The sequence below is a fragment of the Fundulus heteroclitus genome, chromosome 22 (genome assembly GCF_011125445.2).
Source record: "Fundulus heteroclitus isolate FHET01 chromosome 22, MU-UCD_Fhet_4.1, whole genome shotgun sequence".
NCBI classification, from domain to species: domain Eukaryota; kingdom Metazoa; phylum Chordata; class Actinopteri; order Cyprinodontiformes; family Fundulidae; genus Fundulus; species Fundulus heteroclitus.
The window spans coordinates 31,997,042-32,010,320 of NC_046382.1; the positions used below are offsets into that span (position 1 = coordinate 31,997,042).

The 13,279-nt window shown below is 41.2% G+C and overlaps 1 protein-coding gene across 1 annotated transcript; it reads right to left on the reverse strand.

Annotated features, from left to right (window-relative positions):
- Window positions 1–2,541: 2,541 nt before the first annotated feature.
- LOC118557068 (transmembrane protein 26-like) lies at window positions 2,542–8,445 on the reverse strand. The gene is made up of 6 exons (XM_036126065.1): window positions 8,160–8,445; window positions 7,333–7,429; window positions 7,041–7,130; window positions 2,924–3,132; window positions 2,659–2,738; window positions 2,542–2,573 (listed from the first exon to the last, which is right to left on the reverse strand). The coding sequence occupies exons 1-6, from the start codon at window positions 8,348–8,350 to the stop codon at window positions 2,542–2,544; spliced, it is 699 nt and encodes a 232-aa protein (XP_035981958.1). The 5' UTR covers window positions 8,351–8,445.
- Window positions 8,446–13,279: the final 4,834 nt, after the last annotated feature.

Below are 13,279 nucleotides of genomic sequence, written 5' to 3' on the forward strand. Positions count from 1 at the left end.
CAAAGATCCATTCTTGGTCCTCTCTTGTTCAGTTTTTATGACTCCCCTCGGCTCTGTCATTAGACACCACGGTGTTTCTTATTATTCATACACCGATTACACACAGCTATACATTTCTGTTTCTGCTAATAACATGAGTCTCGTTGGTAAACCTCTCGAATGCCTCGCTGATGTCAAAAACTGGTTGTCAAGGAATTTCCTTAAGTGGAATGAGGACAAAACCGAGGTACTTCTTGTGGGTCCTGACAATCTAAAAAACTAAAATTCCCGCTTTTCAACTCTTTACTGTTTAAACCACATGAGTACATTAAGAGCCTTGGTGTGACCTTACGCCGCAAACTCAATTTTCAAAAGCACATCCATAATATATCACGGTCTGCTTTCTACCACCTTAGATTCATTTCTAAAGTCAGATTCCTCTTGTCACAACCTGACTTATAAAAACCTTATTCATGCCTTTAATTGTAGTAGATTAGACTACTTTAATGCACTTCTAGCTGGAACGTCAACACAGTCCCTCAATAAACTTCAGCTGATCCAAAATGCTTCAACTCGGCTTCAAACTAAAGCCAAAAGGGTTGAGTATAGCGCTTCAATTGTAAATTGTTTTCACTGGTTAACCAGTTAAAAGAGAACAAATTTTAATAATTTTAATCGTTTTCAAAGTTTTAAATGGCCTGACCCCTTCTTAAGACGGTCAGTGATCACATACCAGACAGGCCGTCTATGTCTTCTAGTAAGCATCTTCTGGTCATACCTTGAATCCCTTCTAGACCAGCTTTTGGCTCCTTAAGTCATTAAATTCCTCTTTATTGGAACTCCTTTCCTCAAGACCTTAAATTAGTTCAACAGTGTCCTGCTTTACAGACAAACTTAAGACATTTATTTTCTAATTTTTTAGTTAGGCTTATGTTTCTAGCTTTGGAAATCCTCATCCTTTCTGCTTTTTTTTATCACATTCTTATTACTGATTTTATGAGATTGTATTAGTGCGTATTTATTTTTTTATATGTATTTGATTGTTTTAATGTTTGTTATTGCTGTTTCATGTGCTTTTATTTTTATCATCTTCGCAGTTTATTGAGTCAATGATTGTCATATGAAATGGGCTTTATAAATAAACTTGACAGTTTTGTTTCCATCTCTGACATAAAAAGTGGCAGCCCAGTGTTTTTAAGGTAAAGACGATAATCAAGGAATGATTATTTGGAAGGAAGCATTGTTTGGAGTCATTTAGGACAATTACTGGAGAAAAAAACAAACAATTGTCTTACTGGACCTCAGCTGACATCCTCTTTCCTGCTTTCGCTCACTTCCCCTGAATTTGCATCAGGATAAAATTCCACTGAATCCTATCGCTTTCTTTCTCATAATGTGCAATTAAAGGTAATTGTGAGCGAAGAATTTGAGAAGCAGTGCAATTCTGGTGCTGAGAGGAAAACACTTCTTTTCTCTCAGTTCTTTTAGTTTGTGTGATTTGTGATTAGATAAGAAATGAAATGTCTGCCAGCTTTGGCAGTGCACAGCTCTGAGAATTTGTGTAGTCTCCTGTGTTGACTCACACAGTGTGAGTGGACCGATTGTTTTCCTTAGGTGCAAATTTTATTCTTCAAAGGAAGATGGTAATTCTGGATTTAGACTCCCGGGGTTTGTTTGGCAGCTAAGCTGTATCTTTCAAATTTCAGTCTACATCTCCAAGGTCACGCATCCGCCTCAGCTTCCCAGGAAATGTAAGGCATTACTTGACAACGAAAAGAAAAGTTTTAACACTGTTCTGAGATAAAAGGACAAACTGTGTCTGTCCTTTAACACAAAATATGTGTAAAACAAAGATCTGGTGGAGATCATTCTTGTGACAAAGACTGAATCTGAACCTCAGATGCTTCAGCATAAGGTTTTTGTAAGGCAACACGTTGTGTGTTTACAGGGACTTCAAACACAGTGGGTCCATAAAAAGGCAAACTGACCGGACACAATTTCCCCAGAGACAGGAGGACGTCCATTAAGTTCGGTGCATTCGGGTTACGACAGTAAAGCTTCTACTAACTCTGATATTTTAGCATTAATAGAAGGGAAGAGCACATCTGTTTACAAAATATAATGGCCGCATTAGATCAACTAGACTGTTAATGCGGGTTCCTTCAAGTACAAACTTGTTTTTCTAACTTTCTAGAGACTTCAGGAAGTCCACTCACATTCTTCTGAAGGTGTAACAAGTTTGAACAAAAAGAATGAAACTTGCCGTTGGGCTTTTTTCTCAGCATCAGCTGCCTCAGCTTATCGGCAAAGTCAAAAGCTGAAAAACTCAAAAGCAGTTTTATTTGCATTTCCTGCATCAGATTGAGCTCAGATGATAATTGACGTGTTTACTTAAAAACCTTCAGTACTTTTTTCTGATTAAAACTAATTTATGTCCAGATGACTGACTAATAAAGGCCATAATGGTTTCCTTCATTACCTAGCAGGTTTTCTCAGAGTTTGTCATCATATAGCAGTGGAGATGAAGCTGTAACTACATCTCTGTTTACTCTGAGCACCAGCCTAGACGCCCAGATCTGACCGCAGCCTTTTCTCTGAAAACATTGTTTAGATCGTCGGACATTGCTGTAACTGCTAAAGCGCAGATGTGTTTAATATAAAGGCCAAATGGACACTGACCACACAGATGACAGGGGAACTGCATCATGCTCCAACTCCATACAGCTAAGATGATGTAGACCAGCTGAGGACTGGTGTCTCTGCAAAAGACAAGCAAACACGCTCATAAGGCCAATTTAAATAAGTTAGAGTTTCATTTCATTTAGACTGAAGCCGACACTTTTATGTAAAGTACACTTGTACTGTACATAGATTGAAATGTTTTTTTTTTAAAAACTGGCAAACATCCAGAATATAGCATGAGCGTGAATAAAACAGCACCCACTTTACATCATCCAGCGTCTCGCTGGTAAACTCGAGGATGTCTGCCGCTGTGCCAACGAAAATGAGCAGCAGCTGAGACAGCTGGTCTCTGGTGACCCCGCCTCCCAAAGGCAGAATCCACTTCCCTATGATGAGGAGGATGAGCAGGATCTGATGAAGAGCCAGGATCCAGTTGTTTGGGCAAAAATTCGACACCATGTGACCAAATCTCTGGAAAAATAGGCGAGCAAAAACAGAGACATGTTATTTATTTAGGTACTTTCTTTGATGTCTCTAGTGCTTCTTAAAACACATTTCACCATATTTTAGTTTAAATCATTTATTTCTGCAAAAAGGTCAAGCAAAAATACAACATCTACAGTGCCTTTTTTAAAATACTGATATACCTTAAACGTTTTTATCATTTTATTACTTTGCGACCACAGCCTTACATGTAGCATCTTAACGGGATTTTATGAGATTGGTTGCATTCAGTTTTATTTGGGTGAATCAGAGTAAAGGGAGCAGAAATAAAATGCACACCAAACATTTCACTTTTTTTTGTGTTGAAATGTTAAAAACCACATATCCGTTTTCTTACACTTCCAAAAGTCATGGTTGTCATAGTAACAGAATCACAAACAAACAAAAAATACACTGAAGGGAAATTTTTATAGAGTCTTAAGGCTGCTGCCTCGTCCTAAAAGCCTGCATGCAGTCAGAGCGAAGAGAGCACCGTTGCACCAAAATAATTACCTCATTACCACACAGCTTGAATCACTAATTCACCTCGTTCAATGTGTGTCCTCTGATTACTGTCTTCTTTTTTTTGGGGGGGTAGGCTTTTTCACGGTTCTAGTGGCTCGCCCTTTATGAAAGTAGGCCGACAGGAAGGGGGGTGGAAGAGGGGGAGAGACACACGGCAAAGGACCGTGGGTCGGACTCGAACCCGGGTCGACCGTGCCGAGGATCAAGGCCTCCGCACATGGGCCGCTCCACGAGCACGCCCCAGATTACTGTCTTTTTTGTAAAATTAGATGCATGCAGTGTAGATTCAGGTAATGTATAAAATGCATACGTTATTTCATAAAGTTATCTCCTCAACTGATTGAAGATGATCTGTTTTTCTGTCCCTGGTCTAATTGACCAGCTGAAAATGGCTAAGTATGGCTACAAATGCTCTTAAAAAGTAGATTATATCACACAGGATTTTTATTGTTCTAGTAGATCGGACATGGCACAGCTTTGTTTAGGTGTTTTCTTTCTTCTGTTTTATTAGCCAGGGCTATAGAGGTCGGGTTGTTCCGCAGCTGGTAATCAATTTACAAACTCTTAGTCATAGACACACGGGTTGAAAGGCTTATGGTTCTGATTCGTTGCAGAACTTCGGGACTTTTTTTTATTGAGCTCTGTTTAAGCCAAACGTCTCTCTATTTTCCCTGTAAAGAACTTGCTGTTGTGGAATTAGATGAGGAAGCTGTGGTAAACTCGTAGCATTTGCGACCTAAATTATAACGCTTACAGACGATGTTGCGTGAGTCACTCTTTCTTAAGAAATTAAGATGAATTCTATGGTAAATTAACCAATACTTGTGTTATTCAGTTTTTATCTTTCTAAAACGTGGCAATTTTACATATCTGCCTGTATGAATCAAAAACCAATCTGCATTAAAATTTGGAACCCCTTTTTATAGTGACTGGGAAGCTCTCCCATCAAAACATCTGGTCTCAAGATGTTAGCAATGATTCCTACAGACGTTTTCAGACTCTCTGGCCCCTGTAGACTGTGGGGAGGGGGCTTTATATTGACTTTTCTACAAGCTAGCTGATACTTAATACTGACCATACCATCGTCCCCTCGGTCGTGAATTTGTATCCCCTTTTAAAGATGTTTTGCACTGACCGTGAGTCCAACTTTACCGATCTTGGAGAACTGTGTCTTGATTTGTACATACTCACCTTGAGTATGTCTCATACTGCCCACATATCAATTTACATTCATGAGCGGATTCGTAGCGTCATTTTGCACCCATCTTGCAGGCTTTTTACACTGACCATGGAGTAGTCTGTTGTGTGACTCCAATAAGATATAATTATGTGACTCTAGTAAATGTTGTCTACCAGCAGGAGGTCACTCAAAGTAATTTGATTTTCATCCGAGGTCTTAATCTGTCGTATTTATTGTACATGACATACTCGTACTTACCTTGGGGACAATGTTTACCAACCATGGGTCAATTTACTCCCCCCATTGGTGATGTTTTAAGCCGCTTCAACAACAAATTTTAGTTTTTTTTCTATATATCGTAATTTACTGTGAGAAAATATTGATAAGTGTCAAGTTTCAATAATAATAGCATAATCTACCTTCAAGAGGTCGGAGTTATTTTAATTTGATCAGATGTCCTAATCTGTGATAAATTAGACGGTCCATACGGGGATTAGTTAAAATACTGTTCAATAAAAATATTTCACAGTATAATATACCTTTATATGGAATTATACATGAGATTTGAGCATAATTATGGCTCCCTGTCTCCATAATTCACCAAAGTACTTAACTACAAGGGAAAATTAACCTCAACCTTTCACGGATGTTTTCACAGATCCACACTCATTTATCTTTTACTTTGACTACAAAATAAATATTAGTTGGTCTTTCAAAAATTAAACTTCCTCACAAAGTGGACATTTTGTCAGCTGACTCATCATGTTACCCTTCAGGCAAAAGCCCATGAAAAAGGTTTTGCTTCCTGAAAATGTTCTGTTATGGTACTCAGCACCGCCGCTTCTTTCCGGAAACTTTGGCACCCAGATAATCTTAGCAACACAAAAAGATGTTTACAATACTTTTGAGAAAGTTACTCTTTCCCAAATTGAACCTGTTGTTTAAAAAACTATGTTATGAATCAAAAGTAATTTAGTCCAATTTTGACTAGTAATACATTGAGGGTTTCCTGATTGCTGAAATATTACATGGTGCCAGTGCCTAAAAAAGAAACAATTAAAGAGGACATATTATGCTTTTTAATGTCTTCCTTTTCACATTGAAAACATTCAGTTGTGGTCTATATAAAGTGGAACTTTAATGCTTTGGTCTAAATTCCTTGTTGTTGTTGCTCCATGGTCCCTCTTTTACCCCTGTTCTGGGCTGCATCTAAGAGCAACTTGTTTTGGTACCGTCTCTTTAAATCTGAAGAAGGCACTTTAACACATCGCCCCCTCCACCTCGTTCTGTAGTACACTGGGGAGGCGGTGTAAAGAATGGTGTGGGTTAATATACTCATCAACCAAATATTTCACTTTTCCACTTGTAGCTTCAGCATCCTTCAGCTTGGACTCCAAAATTGCAGCGAAAAAACAAAAACGTGACCTTGTTTAGCAATTCTCACAGTGATGTCACACATTACTGTTCGAAAAACGTATTAGAGAAAACTGAACGGCATGAAAAATATGACCCAAACAGGATATAAAGATTTCCACAGCTGTCTCACTGGAGAGACACAAATTAACTTTAGTTTACCCTCTGTAGAATGCCTCTGAATTCCCACACCGGGCAAGCTTTACCCCACAGATTCTGCTCACTCTCCTCAGTTCAACTACCAGCCAATACATACAAACAATTCCTCCACTTAAGTTCTAGATCTGTCCCATCGATTCCCCTGCTAACTCACAATCTCCTCCACGGTGAGCTGTAACCCAGCTGTCCATGAGAGACCTCCATCCTCCCCTAACCCTACTCAATAAACTCTGTTTATCATCTGAGAGCCCTTTGCATGTGGGTACACATAACCACTGAGCCTTTTCATTTCTTACAATGGAAAATGTTCGGTACACAAAAAAGTATTTGTCTAAAAGTAAAAAAAGTTTTGAAACTCTGATGATTTACACGTCACTTTCCTACAAAAAAAATCCAACCACTTTATTTATTTAGTTAAAATATAATTAAAAGCTTTGTATATTTTCTAGCAGGTAAAAAAAAATTACAATACAATTACTTGTAAGTTGTAGTCTTTTCAAAAAAATTAAAAAATATATGTTTTGGCCAGTGAGTACTTTTGACTTAAAAAAGTTTGAACACCCCTGATTTAGTGAATGTCCCACCTAGTGAAAATTTAATTAAATATTCATTGTCTTACCTTTAAGTACTCATATGCTGTGATGTTTCCTGATGTTTCATTCAGGGCGATTAATTTGTGGAAAACATCCTTAGAATCCAGACGGTTGCACTGCAAAACCATGAAAGAGTTATCATACAGTACTACAACTTTTTTTGTTTCTTTATGTTGAAACACTGAAAAATTGCATCTTTGATGATAAAAATGTCTTGCAGCCATCTCCCCCACAAGTATCTGCCTAGCTCATACATTTCAAGAGGGTAAAAGATTTTTAGGCAGCCATGCAAGTAGCTTTGTTTCCTACTTGAACTACCTTGTCGTCCTGCGCCTTGTTCTGCTGGTGATGAAGCTCCAGGATCCAGATGGAGGGAATGATACTTATGAGAAAGAGAAAAATGGTGGGAGAAAACCTGCAAAAAAGCAGAAATCTGTTTATCAGTACTGCTCTAAAACAAATGCAGATTTACAATATGAATGAGCAATGTAGATCATTCAAGGTTAAAGCAGATATAAATAAAACGAGCTGATAGGAAAGCAGTAAATCAAGAAAAAAAAAAATATTTTGACCCTTTAAAGAAATTTATTGATTATGGTTAATAAACCATATCATTTTCTTTCTACAAATTTTTCCTTTTCAAAGGTTTCCTAGGAATTTTGAAATTTATTTATCATTATTCGCCCAGGATGAACTCCCACCAACCGCTGTTTCTTCTTTGACTTGATAAATAATTAAACATTCCTTATGCATTTCCGACCACCGAGACAACAAGGAAATGGGGGTCATTATTGCCTAATAGTACCTTCTGGCTAACTACTATGCTCCAGCTTTATTGGAGGATAATAGGCATTTTAACCAAAAAAAAAAACACACAAGGCTGCATGACTGCTGGATGACTGAGGAGTCTGATTTCCCTTTCCCATCCCACCTTCACTGTCCCAGGACAATTACAGCAGTGGGACAAGCAGGATGCAAGAGGGTGGAGGGCTTTAGGTTATTATTAGAATGCATAAGAATAATTTACTTGTGCATAGTAATGTCAATGTGACCAGTTTTGCATAGAAATAAATAGCTCCAAGTGTTATGGCAATCATAGTAAATTGTAATGTGCAGAGAAACATGCAGATTATTATATTATTTACCATTTGTACTCATGTCCCTTCTGCTTCTTCAGCGTTATGATCATTTCAACAGCAAGCGGCAGAAAGAGAAAAGTCAGCAGCCAGTAATAGGGATCTTCCTTGACTTTTGTCACCCTCCAGACGGCCACCAGAGAAACCAGAATGAACAAAGCTCTGGTGATGATCGCACTCAGGAAGCTGAACAGACCCATGGCGCTGTGACTGGTCCTGACTCCAGAAAGCTTCAGATCCGAGGACGCTGCAGGTTGCTGCTGGCCGCTGCTCCCCACGCAGAGAGAGAAGGACGGGAAATGGGGCAGGAGTTTTTGAAAGTCCCCAAACTTTTAGCTCCGCCTTAATCCCCCCCCCCCCCCCCCCCCCCCCTTTCTCCACGCCTTTCCCCTGCTGTGAAACGTGGATGGCTCAGAAAGTGGCGCGTAATGACGCTTCGGGCTGCATGTGGTCCGGGTGGTCTGCAAAAACCCATTCACAACTCTTCCTCCTTCATTTATGGCTGGCATGATTCTGATTCCACCGCAAACTCTGTATGTAGAGAGCAGCAGCATCACACCCTCCTCAGTTTCCTTTGACGGGAAAAAGCCTCGTAAAGAAAACTAACAGGAACCTCTTATGTTGTTATCTCTCCACTCCAAGCAGCGGTGGGCCAAAGATTATTTCTAAGTTAATGGAGACGTGCCGGTTTCCTATTCATAGCCATACTGCCTGTTTGCCCAGGGTTGTGCTAAACTTAAAGTGATGGCACTTTCAATCCGTTTTCTTTTACTCAATGGCATCAGTGATGCTGTGCTGACCATGCTTTAAGTAATATGATGCTATACAGGTGATGGTGGGTGGTGATGCTGAAGGTGATGTCTGAACGGCAGCTTTTTTAAACGAAATGTATTTTTTTTGTTTTTTTGTTTTGTGTTTTTTCTTCCTTCTTTTCTAAGGAGCCTAGACTGCATATGACCATTAACTGTTGCACTATACTTGGAAGAGTACCACGCAAAAAGTAGTGGGCCCCCCAAATGACCTGCACTGAAATATTTTTTTCTGGGTTACTTTTTAAAAAACAAAACATTTTATTATTTTTCTTCAGAACACAAGAAGAGTACAAGACGTAAACAACAACATGATCCACCCCACCCCGCTAGAAACCACATGTAATATAAAAGTAGAGAAAAAAAAGGGCAGCAGTTTAGAGTGGCAGCAACTTTTTTTCTGAAAGATTCTTCACAAACCCATCAGCATCATTACCACTAATAGTTTGAGATACGATTTATCGGACTATGCTATAACAATAATTCCATCAGTACTTTTTGTCATGTGGAGGTTTCGACTCCAGAGCAAACAGATAGCAACGGTCAAAGACACAGTGAGCTCGCTTAACAGATTTATTGAACACAAAATGCTGGAGGGTAAATCTTCTGGTTTCTGGGTGAGATTCAGGAGAAACACTGGGGGGTAAGAGGTTATTGTCTTGACTTAACAGGGATGGGTTGTGAGATGAAAGGATTCAGATGAGTCCTTACTGATGTGATGGTGGAAAAGGGAAAAGGTGGAGAACAACGGTTCGATGGTACTGTCTCTGAGCATGGATGGCGCTGGAAGGTGAACAGGTAGACGAGCTTGAGGTAAGCTACAGCGTGGTGTAAACGGCGGGCACCAGGAGTGTCAGCCAGAGGCGCAGCAAGTAGAGCAGCTCGCTTAACGGGAGCACTCTAATAGCTGCAGCAGGAGTGAGGAAGTAGAGGACTGGTGCGTGAGAACTTGAAAAAGGAATGAAAAAAACAAGAGGAAGACAAAATCCTGATTACTTTGCTGTGTGCCGAAACAATCTGGCGTCGGTCTCATGGCGTCCGTTCCTCTATGCTCCTCCTGATTGGCCCTGAACAAGCTGCAGCGGTGGAGCCACACCTGCCAGTCACACACTGCAAGGAAGCTGTGAGTAGAGACCTGCGCACTGCTCAGTGGATCCTTTCCCACTGATTTATCGTGATACATTTAGTAACAGTGAATATTACTACACAACCATCAAGTGAAAGGGAGAAATTGTCAGCTTTGGATAATACAGATTTAGTTCTTTCCAGATTTGGATGATACAGATTTGGTTCCTGTAATGGTTTTTAAGTGTTTGGCCCAGATGCAGACACAGACGGAAACAAGAACAGTTTTAAGATGTTTATTTTAAGGCTCAACAAAGGGAAGCACACACTGTGTGCGACAGGCGAGGTCTGAACGTCAAACCTGGGAGATAAACTGGGGGCCCTGGTCAGACAGGATGTCAACTAGTATACCATGGAGTTTGAATTAGTGTTGCGCCGAAGCCATTTTTGGCCCCGATACCGATACCCGATACCTGTCTGAGCAGTATTGGCCGAGACGATACCAATACCGATACCATACCGATACCGATACCATCTGTTTGAAATTGATGTGTGTGTATGTATGAAGAACTGCATACTACTTAGGGTAGTAGAACTTTTTATTGCCTACCTGGAATGGGTGACAATAGTTTAATAAACTTTTGGCTCTCAAATGCCATAATAGTGCAACTTTCATGAACTTATATAACATGTATACTACTAGTCGGAAGAGAGAAGGCTACGTTGAAGTGACATACAAACATCAAAATGGTATCGGTGCCCTATTTGTTGGTACTTGCTGATACTGATACCACCATTTTAGTGCTGGATCTGGGCCCCGTCCGATACTGGTATCACTATCGGCACAACACTAGTTTGAATACATGCTTAATGAGAAATTGGGCGGTTTGCAGAGCGTTGGGCAGTTTACGGATAGGGATGAGATGGCAGGATTTAGAGAACCGGTCTACAACAGTCAATATGGTGGTCATCCCTTGTGATGACGGGAGTCCAGTGATGAAATTCAGCGCGATGTGGGACCAGGGGCACAGACGGGACAGGCAAGAACATATTTGCGTATGTCTTTGGTCCAGGACAGCCACCAGAAACGATGGGACACCTGGCACAGGGTTCTGTATATTCCAGGGTGAGCGGAGAACTTTGAGTCGAACAGCCTTTAATGGCCGGGCTTCCCAGCCGGCGGCAGCAGCATATATGCGGAACTCCACAGAGAAATCAGAGACGCGTCGTCCACGTTGTTTTAACGCCAGTAATGAACGTGACTGCTGCACAGGATACAATTTGGCCGAGAAAACATTTAAATTCACTAATAAATTCCGTAAAGGTGCAGCCGACGGATCTGCAGTCGGGAAAGCGAACCTCTGCCCATCTAAGGGCTCTGCCCGTAAATAACCGCAAGACAAAAGAAATCTTGGCTTGGACGGTAGAAAAGGTGCGAGGAGAACGATTAATGACAAGAGTACATTGAAAAAGGAAGCCTCCGCAATCTCCACTGTCTCATGAAAACTTATCAGGACTCGGAGACGAGCTCTCTGAGACAGGGGACTGCTCTGTGGCTTCAGCTGTCAAATTAGTAGGAGGCGGAGTGCTAGGAGCTGGATCAACAGGCTGACTCGACGCGGAAGTGAGAGTGGACGTCAGCTGGCTAAGCTGAGCGGTGAGATACTGTAATTGTTCCTGCGCCAAATTAACTGCTAAACTGAGATCCTGTAACTGTTCCTGTTGGGCGGCTAACTGCCGACCGAATGTGTCTGCTGGGTCAAGTTGGCCAGAGTGTTCTTCTGTCATGGTTTTTAGGTGTTTGGCTCACATGCAGACACAGACGGAAACAGGAACGGTTTTAAGATGTTTATTTGAAGGCTCAACAAAGGGGAAGCACACACTGTGTGCGACAGCCGAGGTCTTAACGTCAGAGCTGGAACAACTGCGGGTAGAAAGAGGATATGTTTACTAAGGATCAAACCAGGGGGAAATGTTCCAGAAGCTGCGCCACTTACCGTTTGGATGGGGAGACCTGTCCGGGGGGATGAGTGAAAAAGGGACTCTGTAACAGTAACTCGCTGATGGTAACTGGTGGCTGAGTGACAGGAGGGCTGGCAGATGTAATGCAGGCGAGGGGCCCGGACAGCACCACTGTGACGGCAGGCAGGAGGAGCAGCTGGAAGAACCGGAGTGTAGCTGATGAACCAGGTGAATCCAGGAAGGGGGTTCACACGCCTGGCTTGGTACCACCAAGGGGGTATGAGTGGAGATGCCAGAGCAAAATCTGAGCGGCGGGGATTCGGATGACTAGTTCACTGAGCACAACGCCAACACAGGTAAGTAAATCCAAACACGACAAACTGGAGAACAACAGGAGACAGGATTAGTCCAAAAACTGGGTTTCCAAAAACTCACAGGTACAAAGCACGGGAGACAGATCTAGGGTCTAGGCATACCACGACGGGGTAACACTCTGGCGTCTTCTGGCTGTCTGTGTACTCCTTTTAAAGCCCGAGACAAAGGTTCTTTGATGAGTTGCAGGTGTGGGCCACGCCCACCCGTAAACTGCAGCCACCTGTGAAGCAGAGGTAGAGCACGGAAACCAGAGAACCATGACAAAAGTCAGATTAAAAATGAAAAAAACAAAACATTTTGATCTTGAATGACGGCTGTGTTATAAAATATTATTACAAAAAATACTTAAATGCCTACATTAGCAGCAGGACCCTCGTCATGTCCGCACGGTGGCCCTGAGGATGTGAGACGTGATGAGCTTATGCAGGCGGTTAAATTATCAGGTTTACAGGTGATCATCTGTAGCTGATCAAATCGAAAGGATCTTAGCAACACTTAAACCAGCTAACTATTTTACTGCATGTTTAGGTTTAAGCAGGTTTACCTCAGCCTGTATTAATTTTATTTGAATAGAGTCTGAGCTGCTTAAAGCAGAGGGAGAGATAAAATATGAGGATTAATGGTGAGTAAAGGGTAGAGAAAGTATTGAGGTTAAGCTCTTTGTGTATAATAATAAAGGTAAACAAGTTTTTATTTGACTGATACCAAGCTATGCATTGATCAAGTGACCGTAGGGGCAGACCGAATTGGTTTCTACATAGGGCCCAAAGGTTTGTCCAAGATCCCTGGAGATGGTGTGTTGAGTGTTATACAATGATCCCAGATACTTTAAAACAGAGTTGGTACAGCCTTGTTTTCTACAAAAAAGAAGATTGATAGTTTGGTCAGAAACATGGCTGAACAATCCAGATCAGTTAA